Source organism: Mobula hypostoma, chromosome 3 (genome assembly GCF_963921235.1).
Source record: "Mobula hypostoma chromosome 3, sMobHyp1.1, whole genome shotgun sequence".
In the NCBI taxonomy this organism is placed as follows: Eukaryota; Metazoa; Chordata; class Chondrichthyes; order Myliobatiformes; family Myliobatidae; genus Mobula; species Mobula hypostoma.
In genome coordinates this window covers 4,500,456-4,518,904 of record NC_086099.1, presented here as the reverse complement: position 1 = coordinate 4,518,904, position 18,449 = coordinate 4,500,456, and the positions used below count along the sequence as shown (strand labels likewise).

Sequence of the window (18,449 nt, the reverse complement as noted above, 5' to 3'; positions counted from 1 at the left end):
GAGGCTCAGTCACTGGAGGTACTGAAAGTGAATAATCTTTGAAAGATTGCAAAATTTGGGACTATGTGGATCTGACACGAGCTGAGGCCTGGAGCAGATCAGCTGTGACTGTCAGGAGAAATGGAAGTGTGAATAGGCAGTTAGCGCAGAGCACCCTTGTGGCTATTCCCCTCAATAAGTATACTGTTTTGGGTAGTGTTGTAGGGGATGACCTTCCAGGGGAGTGCCATGGAGACAGGGTTACTGGCAATGAGAATGGGTCTATGGTCAGAAGGAAAAGAGGGAGAAGAGGGGAGCGGTAGTGATAGGGGACTAAATAGTCAGGGAAACAGACGGGAGATTCTATGGACATGAATGTGACACCTGAATGGTATGTTGCCTTCCAGGTGCCAGGGTCAGGGACATCACTGATCGCGTCCACAGCAATTTGGAGAGGGAGGGAGAGCAGCCAGGTGCCTTGGTACATATTATAGAAATCGCAGAAAACCTACAGCACGTTACAGGCCCTTCAACTCACAATGCTGTGCTGAACATGTACCTACTTTAGAAATTACCTAGGGTTACCCATAGCCCTCTATTTTTCTAAGCTCCATGTACCTATCCAGGAATCTCTTAAAAGACCCTATTGTATCCATCTCCATCACCCTTGCCAACAGCCCATTCCACACACTCACCACTCTGCATTAAAAACAACAACAAATGTACCCCTAACATCTCCTCTGTACCTATTTCCAAGCACCTTAAAACTGTGCCCTCTCATGTTAGCCAGTTCAGCTTTGGGAAAAAGCCTCTGACTATCCACACGATTAATGCCTCTCATCATCTTGTACACCTCTATCAGGTCACCTCTCATCCTCCGTCGCTCCAAGGAGAGAAGGCCAAGTTCATTCAACCTATTATCATAAGGCATGCTCCCTAATCCAGGCAACATCCTTGTAAATCTCCTCTGAATCTTTTCTACAGTTTCCACATCCTTCCTGTAGTGAGTTGATCAGAACTGGGCATAATACTCCAAGTGGGGTCTGACCAGAGTCCTATAAAGCTGTAACATTACCTCTCGGCTCCTAAACTCAGTCCCACGGTTGATGAAGGTCAATGCACCATATGCCTTCTTAACCACAGAGTCAACCTGCATAGCAGCTTTGAGTGTCCTATCAACTCGGACCCCAAGGTCCCTCTGATCCTTCACACATCCTTAACGTTAATACTATATTCTGCCATCATATTTGACCTTCCAAAATGAACCACCTCACACTTATCAGAGTGGAACTCTATTTGCCACTTGTCAGCCCAATTTTGCATCCTATCGATGTCCCGCTGTAACCTCTGACAGCCCTCCACACTATCCACAACACCCCCAACCTTTGTGTCATCAGCAAATTTACAAACCTATCCCTCTACTTCATCATCTAGGTCATTTATAAAAATCACAAAGAGTAGGGGTCCCAGAATAGTTCACTGAGGCACACCACTGGTCACCGACTTCCATGCAGAATATGACCCATCTACAACCACTCTTTGCCTTCTGTGTGCAAGCCAGTTCTGGATCCACAAAGCAAGATCCCCTTGGATCCCATGCTTCCTTACTTTATCAATAAGCCTTGCAGTGGGGTACCTTATCAAATGCTTTGCTGAAATCCATATACACTACATCTAGTGCTCTACCTTCATCAATGTGTTTAGTCACATCGTCAAAAAATTCAGTCAGACTCGCAAGGCATGACCTGCCTTTGACAAAGCCATGATGATTAGTCTTAATCATATTATGCCACCCCAAATGTTCATAAATCCTGCCTCTCAGGATCTTTTCCATCAACTTGCCTGCCACTGAAGTAAGACTCACTGGTCTATAATTTCCTGGGATATCTCTACTCCCTTTCTTGAACAAGGGAACAACATCTGCAACCGTCCAATCCTCCGGAACCTCTCCCATATTGATAATGCAAAGATCATTGCCAGAGGCTCAGCAATCTCCAGTGCCATAGGAAGGAAAAGCAAAGAGGTCCTGAAAAGAGAATTTAGAGAGCTAGGCAGAAATCTGAGAAGCGGGGCTTCCAGAGTAGTAATTTCTTGATGCTGCCTGAGCCACACACCAATGAAGGTAGAAACAGGATGATTTGGCAGATTAATGCGTGGACTAGAAGCTGGTGCAGGGGTTAGGTCTTCAGATTCTTGGATCATTAGGATCTCTTTGGGGGAGGTATGACCAGTACAAAAGTGATGGGTTGCACCTGAACCTAAGGGGGACCAATATTCTTGCGGGCAGGTTTGTAAAAGCTGTTGGGGAGGGTTTAAACTATTTTGGCCGGGTGTTTGGAACCGTACTGAAGGTACTTGTATAGGATGGATGGTAAAAAAGCAAAGATAGCGTGCAGTCCGACTGTCAGGAAGAACAGGCAGATGATAGGACAAAATTGCAGCCAGCAGGGTGAGTATCAGTGCATTGGGGATGCAGAATCAAAAAGGGTATTATCACTCAGTATTATATCTCAATGCATGGAGTATAAGAAATAAGGTGGATGATCTTGTTGCACTATTACAGATTGTCAGATATGATGTTGTGGCCAGCACTGAATCGTAGCTGAAGGATGGTTGTAGTTGGAAGCTGAATGTCCAAGGTTACACATTGTATCATTGATGCAAAAGTAGGCAGAGGGAGTGGCATGGCTGTACTGGTAAAGAATGGCATCAATTCAGTAGAAAGATGTGACATAGGATTGGAAGATGTTGAATCCTTGTGGGTTGAGTTAAGAAGCTGCAAGGGTAAATTACTTACAGGCCTCCCAAAAGTAGCTGGGATGTACAACAGGAAATAGAAAAGATGTGTCAAAAGGGCAATGTTATGGTAGTCATGGGAGAGTTCAACATGCAGGTCGATTGGGGAAAATCAGGTTGATAATGGACCTCAAGAGAGTGAGTTTGTTGAATCCCTATGAGATGGCTTTTTAGAAAGTTTGTTGTTGAGTCAACTGGGGAATCAGCTATACCAGATTGGGTGTTATGTAATGAACCGGAGGTGATTAGGGAGCTTCAGGTAAAAGAACGCTTAGAAGGCAGTGATCACAATATGATTGAGCTCAGCTTGAAATTTGTTAGGGAGGAAGTAAAGTCTGGTGTAGACTATTTTAGTGGATTAAAGGAAATTACAGCGGTACGAGAGAGGAGTTGGCCAAAGTAAATTGGAATGAATGACAGCAGAGCACCAATGCTGTGATCTTCTGGGGAAAATGAGGAAGGTGCAGGATAGATGTATTCCAAAAATGAGGAAATACTCAAATGGCAAAATAGTACAAATGTGGCTGACAAGGGAAGCCAAAGCTAATGTAAAAGCAGAAGAGAGGGTATACAACAAAGCAAAAATTAGCAGGAAGATAGAGGATTGGGAAGCTTTTAAAAGCCTACAGAGAGCCACTAAAAGAATCTTTAGGAGGGGCAATATGAAGGCAAGCTAGCAAACTATCAAAGTAGATAGTAAAAGCTTTTTCAAGTATGTGATAAATAAGAGAGATGAGAGTGGATATAGGTCTGCTTGAAAATGAGGATGGAGAATTAATAACAGGACAAGGAGATAGCAGATGAACTAAATGAGTATTTTGCATTAACCTTCACTGTGGAAGACACTTGGTGTGCCAGATGTTGAAGGCTATGAGAGAAGAGATGTGAGTGCATTTACTATATTACAAGAAAAAAGGTCCTCAAAAAGCTCAAAAAACTGAGGATGTACAAGTCCCTTAGGTCACCTGGACCAGATGAACTCCACCCTAGGGTTCTGAAAGAGGTAGCGGTAGAGATTGTGGTGGCATTAGAAATGATCTTTCAAAAATCATTGGACTCTGGCATGGTGCCAGAGTACTGGAAAATTGCAAATGTCACTCCACTTTTTAAGAAAGGAGGAAGGCATCAGAAAGGAAATTATAGACCAGTTAGCCTGACTTCAGTGGTTGGGAAGATGTTGGAGTCAGTTGTTAAGGATGAGGTTATGGAGTACTTAGTGACACAGGACAAGATAGTACAAAGTCAGCATGGTTTCTATAAGGAAAAATCTTGCCTGACGAACCTGTTTGAGGAGATCACATGTAAGGTTGATAAAGGGCTTGCAGTGGATGTTGTATATTTGGACTTTCAGAAGGCCTTTGACAAGGTGTCACTTGAGGCTGCTTTTCAAGTTAAGAGCTCATGGTATTAAAGGAAAGTTACTTTGTGCTGCATATCAAGAGTTAGATGATGAATAGAAGGCTTTGTTGTCAAGTTTGCAGATGATATGAAGATTGGTGGAGGGGGCAAGTAGTGTTGAGAAAACAGGAAGGCACCAGAAGGACTTAGATGAGGAGAATGGGCAAGAGAGTGGCAAATGAAATACAATGTTGGAAAATGCATTGTCATGCACTTTGGTAGTAGAAATAAATGTGCAGACTATTTTCTAAACTGGAAGAAAATCTAAAAATCTGAGATGTAAAGGGACTTGGGAGTCCTGGTGCAGAACACCCTGAAGGTTAACTTGCAGGTAGAGTTGGTGTTGAGGAAGGCAAATGCCATGTTAGCATTCATTTCAAGAGGTCTAGAACAGTGGTCCCCAACCACCAGGCCGCGAAGTATGTGCTACTGGGCCGTGAGGAAACGATATGAGTCAGCTACACCTTTCCTCGTTCCCTGTCACGCACTGTTGAACTTGAACTTGCCAACTGTCCCATATTTGCTGGGACACCCCCTATATTGGGCTAAACTGGTTTGTCCCATACGGGACTGCCCTTGTCCCTTGTCCCATATTTCCCCCCGCTAAGGTAGAGCATTCGTATGAAACTTTTCGTGCCGAAATGGCGTAAAGCGAAGGAGCAATTACCATTAGTTTATATGGGGAAAGTTTTTCAGCGTTCCCAGACCCAAAAAGTAACCTACCAAATAACACATAAAACCTAAAATAACACTAACATATAGTAAAAGCAGTAATGATATGATAAATACACAGCCTATATAAAGTAGAAATAATGTATGTACCGTGTAGTCTGGAAGATTAAGCCAAAACCGATTTGTGGGGAAAAAATCGGCACGTATGGGCATGTGCACACAGGTGCCCGCGCAAGGCTTCATGGTCATGGTAGTCTTTCCTGAGGTAAACAGAAGTGTCCCATATTTGACGGCTACTTTTGTCCCCTACTTGGTAGTGAGAAAGTTGGCAACCCTAACTGTAAAAGAGATGTTGAGGTGAGTTTAACCCTACTTGAACCCCCCCCCCCCCCCCCCGGTCAGCAGTCTGCAAGAATATTGTCAATATTAAACCGGTCCGTGGTGCAGAAAAGGTTGGGGACCCCTGGTCTAGAATACAAGAGCAGGGATATGATGCTGAGGCTTTATATGGCACTGGTGAGGCCTCACCTTGAGTATTGGGAACAGTTTTGTGCTCCTCATCTGAGAAAAGATGTGCTGGCTTTGGAGGGTTCAGAGGAAGTTCACAAGGATGATTCCAGGAATGAAAGGATTATCATACGAGGATCGTTTGGCCCTGGGTCTGTACTCACTGGAATTTCGGAGGGATCTCATTGAAATCTTTCAAGTTTTGAAAGGCCTAGACAGAGTAGATGTGGAAAGAATGCTTCTCATGATAGAGATGCCTAGGACAAGAGGGCACAGCCTCAGGATAGAGGGACGTCAATTTAAAACAGATACGGAAAAATTTCTTTAATCAGAGGGTGATGAATTTGTGAAACTTGTTGCGGCAGGGGGCCAGGTGGGGGCCAGGTCGTTGGGTGTATCTAAGACAGAGCTTGATAGATTCTTGATTGGACAAGGCATCAAAGGTTACAGGGAGAGGAGGCTGAGGAGGGGGGGAAAAAATCACCTATGATTGAATGGCGGAAAAGACTTGAAAGGCCAAATGGCCTAATTCTGCTCCTATGCCTTAAGGTCGATGAAATTTCTAGTTTATCTAAATATTTCCAATAAGAACAGATTTTATTCTTTTAGCATATTAATTTGACAATGAAGGTACATTTCTAATATGACCAGTAATGCATGTATATATTCCAAATATTAATCATTCCTCTCTTAGGGAGAGGAGTGAGGTTGTATTACATTGGTGGAGAGGTGTTTGCCGAGTGCCTGAGTGATAGTGCCATCTTCGTTCAGAGTCCCAACTGTAATCAAAGATATGGCTGGCATCCTGCAACAGTGTGTAAGATTCCACCAGGTAAGAAAATTCAAATATTAGATTAATTTGGGGTTCTGGTTGAAAGAAACTAATTGCTCAACTAATTTAATATTGTGTATCGAGAAGGAAGCCATTTGCAGCTCTTGTTCTTATGCCTTCAGGTTGTAGACATCTGTGCAAAGGGAGAAAGTTGCTCGCTATCTATTTAAAATATCTTTAAAATTATATATGACCCTTGGTTAAATGTTTATGCTTATGACTATACTGTCTGGGGATGAAGTTTCTAAAATTATTCCTAGTCTAATTCAAAGTAAGTTTTTGTTCAAAGTTGAATTGGTAACTAGTTTTCATGCAAGTGACAGTGTAGGAATAAATGGAGCAGCCTTTAGGTACTTGTGGCTATTTGGCAAAATGTGTTGAGTAATAAGATAGACAAAGGTGCTCCCTGTGGTCCCCCAATCTGTGTCGGGTCTCATCAATGTAAAGAGGCAACACCAGGAGCACCGGTACAATAAATGACTCATCAGGCCACCATTCAGGGACCTAACAGTCCTTCCAGGTGAGGTATCCCTTCACCTGCAGGTCTAATGAGGTCCTTTTGTATGCCTTGTCTGGGGTGTGGCCTGCTCTACACAGATTGGGAGAATGCTTCATTGAGCACCTTTCCTCTGCCTGTCACAATCACCAGGTTCTCTGAATGGCCAGATTTCAGTTTCCCTTCCCATTCTCGCGCTGTCATATCGGTCTATGACCTCCTACTGCCTTGATGAGGCCAAACTCAAACTGGAGAGCAACACCTCATAGTCTGTCTAGGTAATCTCCAATCTGATCATAAGACCATAGACCATAAGACAAAGGAGCAGAAGTAGGCCATTCGGCCCATCGAGTTTGCTCCGCCATTTTATCATGAGCTGATCCATTCTCCTATTTAGTCCCACTCCCCCGCCTTCTCACCATAACCTTTGATGCCCTGGCTACTCAGATACCTATCAATCTCTGCCTTAAATACACCCAATGACTTGGCCTCCACTGCTGCCCGTGGCAACAAGTTCCATAGATTCACCACCCTCTGACTAAAAAATTTCTTTGCATTTCTGTTCTGAATGGGTGCCCTTCAATCCTTAAGTCATGCCCTCTCGTACTAAACTTCCCCATCATGGGAAACAACTTTGCCACATCCACTCTGTCCATGCCTTTTAACATTTGAAATGTTTCTATGAGGTCTCCCCTCATTCTTCTAAAACTTCAAGGAATACAGTCCAAAAGCAGACAAACGTTCCTCATATGTTAACCCTCTCATTCCCGAAATCATTCTAGTGAATCTTCTCAGTACCCTCTCCAACGTCAGCACATCCTTTCTTAAATAAGGAGACCAAAACTGCCCACAGTACTCCAAGTGAGGTCTCACCAGCACCTTATAGAGCCTCAACATCACATCCCTGCTCCTATACTCTATTCCTCTAGAAATGAATGCCAACATTGCATTCGCCTTCTTCACTACTGACTCAACCTGGAGGTTAACTTTAAGGGTATCCTGTACGAGGACTCCCAAGTCCCGTTGTATCTCAGAACTTTGAATTCTTTCCCCATTTAAATAATAGTCTGCCCGTTTATTTTTTCTGCCAAAGTGCATAACCATACACTTTCCAACATTGTACTTCATTTGCCACTTCTCTGCCCATTCTTTCAATCTATCCAAGTCTCTCTGCAGACTCTCTGTTTCCTCAGCACTACCGGCCCCTCCACCTATCTTCGTATCGTCAGCAAACTTAGCCACAAAGCCATCTATTCCATAATCCAAATCGTTGATGTACAATGTAAAAAGAAGCGGCCTCAACACTGATTCCTGTGGAACACCACTGGTAACCGGCAGCCAACCAGAATAGGATCCCTTTATTCCCACTCTTTGTTTCCTGCCAATCAGCCAACACTCTATCCACGTATGTAACTTTCCCGTAATTCCATGGGCTCTTATCTTGTTAAGTAGCCTCATGTGTGGCACCTTGTCAAAGGCCTTCTGAAAATCCAAATATACAACATCCACTGCATCTCCCTTGTCTAGCCTACTGGTAATTTCCTCAAAAAATTGTAATAGGTTTGTCAGGCAGGATTTTCCTTTAAGGAATCCATGCTGAGTTCTGCCTATCTTGTCATATGCCTCCAGGTACTCTGTAACCTCATCCTTGACAATCGACTCCAATAACTTCCCAGCCACCGATGTCAAGCTAACAGGTCTATAATTTCCTTTTTGCTTCCTTGCCCCCTTCTTAAATAGCGGAGTGACATTTGCAATCTTCCAGTCTTCCGGAACCATGCCAGAATCTATCGACTTCTGAAAGATCATCGCTAATGCCTCCTCAATCTCCTCAGCTACTTCCTTCAGAACACATGACATTCATCGATTTTTTTGGTCTCTTTTGGTAACTGTTCCCCTCAGATTTCAACCCTCCCCCCAGTGCCTCTTTTCATTTTTTAACTTTCTTCTTCTATTGTGGTGGCCCTTTCACAATTTTCTCCTGCAGTCATGATTTGCCCAACACCTCCCTCTGGTTCTCCACCCTTCATTGATTCCATGGTCCATTGTAGCCTCCTATCAGATTTTCATCCTTTCACACCTTCCATCTACACTCCTACCTTCAAACGTATGGCCTTCCTCCCACCTGCCTTCCCCCTCACCTGATCCAGTCAACTACCAGTTTGTACTCTTTCTCTCCGCCCCCCCCCCCACTCTCTTGTTCTGCCTTCATGGCCCCTTCCTTTCTTGTCCTGATGAAGCTCTCAGTACGAAGTGTCAGCTGTTTTTTCTTCTCCGTAGATGCCTCCAGCATTTTGTGCTGAGTAATGCACTAATTTTGTCTGGTTATACATGAAGATGAATAATTTGCAATATTTTGAGATTCTGATGATATATTTGAATACTTACCCATTTACTCTACCTAACAATATAATTTGGTATTTTTTTTAAATTCTGTTTCCTAGGGTGTAACCTGAAAATCTTCAATAACCAGGAGTTTGCAGCACTCCTGGCCCAGTCTGTGAACCAAGGCTTTGAGGCAGTTTACCAATTAACCAGAATGTGCACAATTAGGATGAGTTTTGTGAAAGGATGGGGTGCTGAATATAGGTAAGAAATGTAACAGTAATGCTATAAATTTCTGTCTTCCCTTTAAAGAGTAGCTAGTAAAGAGCTTAAACAGAAAATAATATGAAGGATGTGCAAAAGCGCAATATAAGGTTCATAGGAGGCTCATGGAACATTAACAGGTGATTAAAGTTTCAAAGTGTATTTATTAATGAATGTATAAATTATACAGCTTTGAGATTTATTTCCTTACAGGCAGTTGCAAAGCAAGGAACCTGAAAGAGCCCAATTTAAAAAAAATAAGGCCAATTCCCCCTACCCCCTGTGCCCACAGAGAAAGGAAAAAAAAAACACAAAATATATAAACAATAGAAGCAAGCAACAACAGCAGCATTCCGAACCAAATTGAGACCTTAGGTCCAAATCTCCTGAGCAGCCCAGAGCTTTGGTATTTATTTCATCATATTAGTGAGGCAAATCACTGCAAAATTTACAGACATGAACTGCAGCAGCCAGGTGCAGTCTCACAGCCTAACATCATGGAGAGAGAGAAGCCCCCAGACTATCTGGGCTGGCATTTAAATTGTCCAAACCTCACAATAGGACCTGGCCCTACAAATTGCTTCAGGCCTAGATCTCACTGCCGAAGGAGCCATTCTTGACCTCTCCAATTTGGCTGAGCACCCAGAGCAATCTGTCCTCGGCTGACTCTCGACACCTTCCTTTTCCATTCTATATGGGCTGGCATTTAGATTGTCCAAACAGCAGATAGTACCTCGCATTAGGACTTGGGCCTCACCATGGTGAGTCACTCTGGGCCTTAAACACGCCACCCAGCGATTCACTTTGGACCTGGATTTTGCTGCCAAAGAAGCAATTCTTAATCTCTCCAATTTGTCTTGGCATTTAGAGCGATCCACTTTCATTTGCAGTTTAGTCGGACGGGCGTTGAAACTCCTCTGTTCGGTCTTCTCCCCTCTTGAATCGTTCTCATTGGAGGCAGTATGTCTGCTTGGCTCCAACTCCAAGTGCGCCAATTTTGCTATTTACCAGCAGGGCACATCCTACAAATTCGCTTCGCCTTTGCACACTTCTTCATTGCTTGTGGTGATAGTTTGCCAGAATTTACTTCAAAAAAAAAGTGTTATTAATAATTATTTTAATCTAATTCTCTTGCTTTCAAACTACAAGTAAGCTGACGCACATCTTTGGCACCATCTTAAAGCAGAAGTTTTATTTGGCAGATGGAGTTCAACCCAGAAAAGTGTGAGGTGGTACACTTTGGAATGACAAACTCCAAGGCAGAGTACAAAGTAAATGGCAGGATACTTGGTAGTGTGGAGGAGCAGAGGGATCTGGGGGTGCATGTCCACAGACCCTGAAAGTTGCCTCACAGGTGGATAGGGTAGTTAAGAAAGCTTATGGGGTGTTAGCTTTCATAAGTCGAGGGATAGAGTTTAAGAGTCACGATGTAATGATGCAGCTCTATAAAACTCTGGTTAGGCCACACTTGGAGTATTGTGTCCAGTTCTGGTCACCTCATTATAGGAAGGATGTGGAAGCATTGGAAAGGGTACAGAGGAGATTTACCAGGATGCTGCCTGGTTTAGAAAGTATGCATTATGATCAGAGATTAAGGGAGCTAGGGCTTTACTCTTTGGAGAGAAGGAGGATGAGAGGAGACATGATAGAGGTGTACAAGATAATAAGAGGAATAGATAGAGTGGATAGCCAGCGCCTCTTCCCCAGGGCACCACTGCTCAATACAAGAGGACATGGCTTTAAGGTAAGGGGTGGGAAGTTCAAGGGGGATATTAGAGGAAGGTTTTTTTACTCAGAGTGGTTGGTGCGTGGAATGCACTGCCTGAGTCAGTGGTGGAGGCAGATACACTAGTGAAGTTTAAGAGACTACTAGACAGGTATATGGAGGAATCTAAGGTGGGGGCTTATATGGGAAGCAGGGTTTGAGGGTCGGCACAACATTGTGGGCCGAAGGGCCTGTACTGTGCTGTACTATTCTATGTTCTCTGTTAATTTGGACCCATTGGTCCTGTTAGTTCATCAATATGCACTGTTGAACTTCCACAACTGACAGAAGATAAATATGGCCTTACAGTTTTTTTTGTTCCTGGTCACTTTTCCCACATTTTCTGTTCTTAAGATTCAGAAGTCTTGCTTGCCTGTGTCACCTTTCACCCACCCATCACTCTTAAATTACAGTTCTTAATGTTGATGGAAAGTTTGTTTTCCTTGTCTGGTGTTTCAATCTATGAGTCGTCATACAAATAAGTGGACATAATGCCTCTAATGAGAGGATCTGGCATTTATAGCGAGAGGATTCGAGTACAGGAGCAGGGAGGTACTACTGCAGTTGTACAAGGCCTTGGTGAGACCACACCTGGAGTATTGTGTGCAGTTTTGGTCCCCTAATCTGAGGAAAGACATCTTTGCCATAGAGGGAGTAGAAAGAAGGTTCACCAGATTGATTCCTGGGATGGCAGGACTTTCATATGAAGAAAGACTGGATGAACTGGGCTTGTACTCGTTGGAATTTAGAAGATTGAGGGGGGATCTGATTGAAACGTATAAAATCCTAAAGGGATTGGACAGGCTAGATGCGGGAAGATTGTTCCCGATGTTGGGGAGGTCTAGAACGAGGGGTCACAGTTTGAGGATAGAGGGGAAGCCTTTTAGGACCGAGGTTAGGAAAAACTTCTTCACACAGAGAGTGGTGAATCTGTGGAATTCTCTGCCACAGCAAACTGTTGAGGCCAGTTCATTGGCTATGTTTAAGAGGGAGTTAGATATGGCCCTTGTGGCTACAGGGGTCAGGGGGTATGGAGGGAAGGCTGGGGCGGGGTTCTGAGTTGGATGATCAGCCATGATCATAATAAATGGCGGTGCAGGCTCAAAGGGCCGAATAGCCTACTCCTGCACCTATTTTCTATGTTTCTATGATCTCTAGTTGTCAAACTTTAAGGTGTATTTTCCAGGAGCCATGCATATGAAAATTACAAAACACAGTCTCAGTAGTTTTCAAGCAGGGGAAAGCATATTTATAATGAAACTTCACTTCAAAAAGGTTACAACTAATGAATTTATTTTTAATGACTGTAATGCAGACTTGAGTAATTATTTAAGATGGGTGGGAGGCAGCAGAAAGGAAACTGTAGACCTGTTAGCCTGACACCAGTAGTTGGGAAATTGTTGGAATTGATTGTTAGGGATGAGATTACGGAGTACCTGGAGGCACATGACAAGATGGGCCAAAGCCAGCATGGTTTCCTGAAAGGAAAATCCTGCCTGACAAACCTACTGCAATTCTTTGAGGAAATTACAAGCAGGGTAGACAAAGGTGTTGCAGTAGATGTAGTGTACTTGGATTTTCAGAAGGCCTTTGACAAGGTGCCGCACATGAGGCTGCTTAGCAAGATAAGAGCCCATGGAATTGCAGGGAAGTTACTAGCATGGGTGGAGCATTGGTTGATCAGCAGAAAGCAGAGAGTGGGAATAAAGGGATCCTATTCTGGCTGGCTGCCGGTTACTAGTGGAGTTCTACAGGGGTCGGTGTTGTGACCACTGCTTTTTACGATGTATGTCGATGATTTAGACTACGGTATTAATGGATTTGTGGCTAAATTTGCCAGTGATACAAAAGTAGGTGGAGGAGTGGGTAGTGTTGAGGAAACAGAGAGCCTGCTGAGAGACTTAGATAGTTTAGGGGAATGGGCAAAGAAGTGGCAAATGAAATACAATGTTGGAAAGTGTATGGTCAAACACTTTGGTGGAAGAAATAAATGGGCAGACTATTATTTAGATGGGGAGAGAATTCAAAATGCAGAGATGCAAAGGGACTTGGGAGTCCTTGTGCAAGATACCCTAAAGGTTAACCTCTAGGTTGAGTCGATGGTGAAGAAGGCGAATGCAGTGTTAGCATTCATTTCTGTATCATATAGTATTTTTATATATATATATGTTATAGTATTTCTGTATTGGCATCCTATACATTGTCAGGTATAGAATATAAGAGCAGGGATGTGATGGTGAGGCTCTATAAGGCACTCATTAGACCACACGAAGTATTGTGTGCAGTTTTGCTCCTTATTTTAGAAAGGATATACTGACATTGGAGAGGGTTCAGAGAAGATTCACTGGAATGATCCCAGGAATGAAATTTTTGCCGTATGAGGAACGTCTGGCAGCTCTTGGGCTGTGTTCCCTGGAGTTCAGGAGAATGAGGGGGGATCTTATAGAAACATTCCGAATGTTAAAAGGCCTGAACAGATTAGATATGACAAAGTTATTGCCCATGGTAGGGGACTCTAGGACAAGAGGGCACGACTTCAGGATTGAAGGACATCCTTTTAGAACTGAGATGCAGAGAAATTACTTTAGTCAGGGTGGTAAATCTGTGGAATTTGTTGCCACAAGTGGCTGTGGAGGCCAAGTCATTGGGTGTATTTAAGGCAGAGAGGATAGGTTCTTGACTAGCCAGGGCATCAAAGGGTATGGGGAGAAGGCAGGGGAGTGGGGATGACTGGAAGAATTGGATCAGCCCATAATTGAATGGTGGAGCAGACTCAGGCCGAATGGCCTATATGTCTTGTATCCTATATCTTATGGTCTTATCTTAGCAATTTTACAACCATTGAAGTATTGAGAAAATATTGCTGTTAAGGGAGGAACATTGTGACAGCTGTTTTAAAAATCCATTGGTTTTTAGACTGACATTATTGGCTACAGTGCTAATTGCTTTTGTTGTTCTAGGCGGCAGACCGTGACGAGCACTCCTTGCTGGATTGAACTCCACCTGAATGGTCCCTTGCAGTGGCTTGACAAAGTGTTGACCCAGATGGGATCTCCGTCTGTCCGTTGCTCGAGCATGTCCTAAATATCCACATACCTATTTCAGTATCAAAACTGGACCTAAAATATCGAAGTCCAGTCAACAGACCTGAACAGCTTATCTGTTGCAGTCCTTGCGTGTTATCCCAGAGACTGTTCATGAACACACAATTAAAAGGAATGACACTTGATCTCATCCACTTAAGCACCTTGTTGAGTTTTATTATCCCTGACCTAAATTATCCTATAAAAAGAACATTGCTGCAGGACAACATTAAAATTCACAGTTAACATCCATATGCAACAGTGTTGGAGAGAATCTCAGTTACGTACAAGAGGTTTGTCAATTAAAGCATTGTAACAGCTGTCTGTCTGAACATTCTGGTAAACCTTACCAAATAAGGTAAGGTTCTCTCTTTGTTATAAGAATTATAATTTCCCTAAAGTGACACAGCCACACGAAAGAAAATCTTGATCCATGTTTCATTGAGAGTATCTCAATTGCAGTAAAATGTGGCAAAATACTACGAACAGACAGCATTCACAAGAGCAGGTACAATTTCTACTCGCACTGGAAATATTCTGAATGGTTTCATCAATGTTACAATGGCTCTACGTATCCTAGGACAAATGTAATGATCAGGTAAACTAGTTCAAGATTCTTGTTTATACATTATTTTGAACATGCTAACTTTAGCAAGTAAAGATTAAATAAAGCTCACCAAATTGTTCAATCTAAAATCTATTTCTTCAGTAATTTGAAAAGATGTCCAGTTTTTCAATCCAGGAAAGTTTCCCTTTTTTAATTGAGCTGCATGAAACGGCAACTTGTGCTAACTCTGCACCACCAGTTGCAAGAGAAATGTCGCTACTCCATCCTTGACAATATCAGTTTTACTCGTGCATATTTCAAGAGTTCAAGATAATTCTAAGCTGTAGTTATAGGAGCAAAAATCTCACAAAGTCTCAATTATAATTTTCCCAAAATTAAATGAAATCCAATACTGCGATTAAAATTATGCTTTCTATTTGCAACTGCAGTTCTGCTGCTCTGTTTAAATACATCATTATCTAGGGGATTCCTCTGGCTGTCTTATTTGCAAATTGTGTTAATTATCTGATATATTTTAATCCTTTACATGAATATAAGGAGAGGCAAGGACAAATTAATTTAACAATGATTAAATTATTATTCTAAAATATATAGCAAGAAGATATAGGTTGAAGTAGTTGAGCTGCTGTACAAGTTATTAATGAACCTCGGGCACTTGTGATACTTGATGTGCATTCACCCAATAATTTGGGTGAGGGATAATAGAAGGACAACACCGAGCTAATCCAGCAACACAATTTCAGTAGAGCTGTTTCTTCCTGGAGTTACCAGGATTGATGTATAGGGCTTGTTTCTGAAAATAGCAGTGCTGTGAATATTTACAAAATTTTATCAGCTATGTATATTGCTCACAATATGGATCTGGTAATCTGAAGGTTTTCACATTCTTGCATTATGTCAATCACTGCTCTTTTGAATGTTATCTCTCGTTCAGTTGATCATTATATACAAGAAGGCTTTGCCACTTAGATAAAGTTTAAGTTAGTGACATAATGGTAAGGGTGGATAAGCCTATAGGTAATGGTTTCAAAGCCAGTTTTAATTGAGTATTATGCTGCAAGGGTAAAGCTCCCTTCAGCCGTTTTGTCATTGGGGTACCATGTTACAGGTATTGAATGTTAACTGTGAAATGCAAAATGCCTTCATTATTCTAAATATTAAGATCAAGTTTTTTTTTAGTACTTCCAGAACATTGGATTACTCCAATGAAAGCTGAATTAAAAAATGGCCATTGTTGTTTTTCTCCACATGGTTAAATATTCTGAATTTAATCTCATCGTGCATATGAATCAAGTGTCTTAATTATTTTTAAAAAGGCTATATGTAAAAATGTCTTTGAAGCAGTATTTTAAGTTCAATTTTGATTTGCATTTGAGATTAACCCACCAAATGGTACACCTTACTTTTCACTGCTTCAAAATTAGCCTTGTAGTTTCAGAACAAAATCAGGATAATTACTCTATATGTTGTTCATGTTCCTCAAACACTATAAACTTGTGTACTTCAAAATGGTTAGAGAGTATACAGAGGTTAGTGTTCTAATTGGAGGTTGTTTTGAGGGGCAGTGTATCTTGTAATATAGACACCAAATGTACAACTTAGTAATGATTCTGTGGCCCATCTGTCATAATTTCCTTTTTTCTGTGGCAGTAGCAGGATTTTAAATTTATTTTCCATTTTTATTTCCTCTATATTACACTAGTGCTGTACTTTGTAAGTGCAGCTAGTGATAGCTGTTTTGAGAGCAAAGATAGCTAGTGTTAATGGATCAGCTCAGTGGAGGCTAAAGTTGCCTGCAGGGCAGTGAAGGTTACTCTTGCCATAGAGAACTGGAAATGGAAGGAAGCAGCACCAACTAGAAAATGGCCAGTTCTTTAGAGCATTTACCATTCTATTTGTGAGCTTGTTTTACCAGTAGAATTCTGTATTGGTAGAACTTGTGAAATTGAAAGGAAAAGGAGCTTCCAGCTTGTTGTATATGCGGACTCAGTGAATACACTAATAAACATTTAATTCTGAAGTTCTTTATTTCGTTGTCTTGTGTTTGAGTGTAATGTGTTACTTCAATGACAACTGAAGAAAGGGCTTTCAATCTTGTATTTTCTCCATGTTGGAGCACTGGTAAAGAACAGAGTTACAGGGAAGCAAAACTATCTCAGGTATATGTACCAATATCTGGCATCACTGATGGCTTGGAGGCATGTTCATTGTCCAATGTCTGTCCTCAGTGGCTTGGTGACCTGTCCACTGGCCAATGCATGGGGTTGAGGAGGAGATGGGGAAAAAAGGATCAGTCTTGATTGAATGGTGGAACAGACTCGATGGGCCAGATGGCCTGATTCTGCTCCTGTGTCTTACGGAGATGTGTCAACTGACTTGTTGGTTGACACTTGGAGGACTTAGTTGCCGAACTATTCGTGCAAGCAGTGAGTCAATCTACTTGATGTTAAACTCCATTTACAAATCTATCTATCCATTATGATTTTGGGGGAATGACTGTTCCACTATTTTCAAAATCCTTTATTCACATCGAGAGCCTCATCTGTTGTATTGTGTAAGCCTGCCCTTGCACTAAACAGTAAAGGTTCATGATGTATTTATACAATGGCCAGCATATTCTTGTTCTACTATCACATTCAATTGAGATAGGTCAGCCCGAGTGTGCGAGATGTGTAGAAAGCCTTATCTGACTGAAGCCTAAAGCAAAGTGATTCTGCAGCCAGTTGATCAATCTGGAATCCTAGTCTTGCCACATTGAATCATGAATGGCACAGGTAAATGAAAGGAGACTTCCTGATCTCAGTTAACTCAGTGGCTGACTACTGAAGGTGACTGCACATAAAGGCAAAATAGATGATCCACTTCAGCTCTTTCATGAGGCCACTATCATAGAAGCCAAGCTAGAGACAATTTGATTCACTCCCTGTGATGTGAAAGAAACTGAGCACAGAATGTAACAATGGTAATTGGTCTAGGCAATACCCCGATTTGTGCTACATAATCAGCCAACTATTTAATGAGCTTTCCTTGGGCTATTTAATGGACAATAAGGCTACGTCCACACTACGCCGGCTAATTTTGAAAACAAAGCCTTTTCTCTTTGTTTTGGCTCTCTGTCCACACTAAAATGGTGTTTTCATCCCCCCAAAATGGAGATTTTCAGAAATCGTCTCCAGTGAATAAATCTGAAAACGCCTAATATCTGTTGCAGTGTGTATGGGGTAACCAGAGCTTTTTAAAACCGCTGTCATGACGTGCCGGAACAAATGGCAGCATGGCATTTTTTCCTCCCTCCTCCCTCCTCCCTCTCCCTCTCCCCCTCCTCCCTCTCCCCTCCTCCCTCTCCCCCTCCTCCCCCTCCTCCCCCTCCTCTCCCTCCTCCTCCCTCCTCCTCCCTCCTCCTCCCTCCTCCTCCCTCCTTCCTCCCTCCTTCCTCCCTCCCCCTCCCCTCCCCCTCCCTAGAGTGTACAATCATCACAGCGATATTTGATTCTGCGCTTCGCAGAACCTAACAATTTCAGAACAGACGGCAACGAGACTGAAGCCAGAAGAGTTAGAAATGTACTCACCAAATACTTTGACCCATAGCTTACTGAATAAATAAGTATACTCACTTCGCCCTGTTTCCTGTCCTTGCTTGTATGAAGGTGGTTTACCTATTTATGCAAGTACTTCTCTGACAATAGATGTGTAACAGCCTAATGTAACATTGTATGGAAATACAAGATAACACTGATGCAGACATGTTTTATACATTTAACAAG

The 18,449-nt window shown here is 42.3% G+C and overlaps 1 protein-coding gene across 2 annotated transcripts in view; it reads left to right on the top strand.

Annotated features, from left to right (window-relative positions):
• The window catches only part of smad2 (SMAD family member 2), a 123,168-nt gene extending 106,445 nt beyond the window's left edge, over positions 1–16,723 (top strand). For both annotated transcript variants that reach the window (XM_063042591.1, XM_063042590.1), the window contains 3 exons: positions 6,047–6,184; positions 9,125–9,269; positions 13,995–16,723. In XM_063042591.1, the coding sequence (XP_062898661.1) occupies positions 6,047–6,184; positions 9,125–9,269; positions 13,995–14,118 (407 nt within the window). In that variant the 3' untranslated portion in view covers positions 14,119–16,723. The remainder of the gene's footprint in view (positions 1–6,046; positions 6,185–9,124; positions 9,270–13,994) is intronic.
• The last annotated feature ends 1,726 nt before the right edge of the window (positions 16,724–18,449 follow it).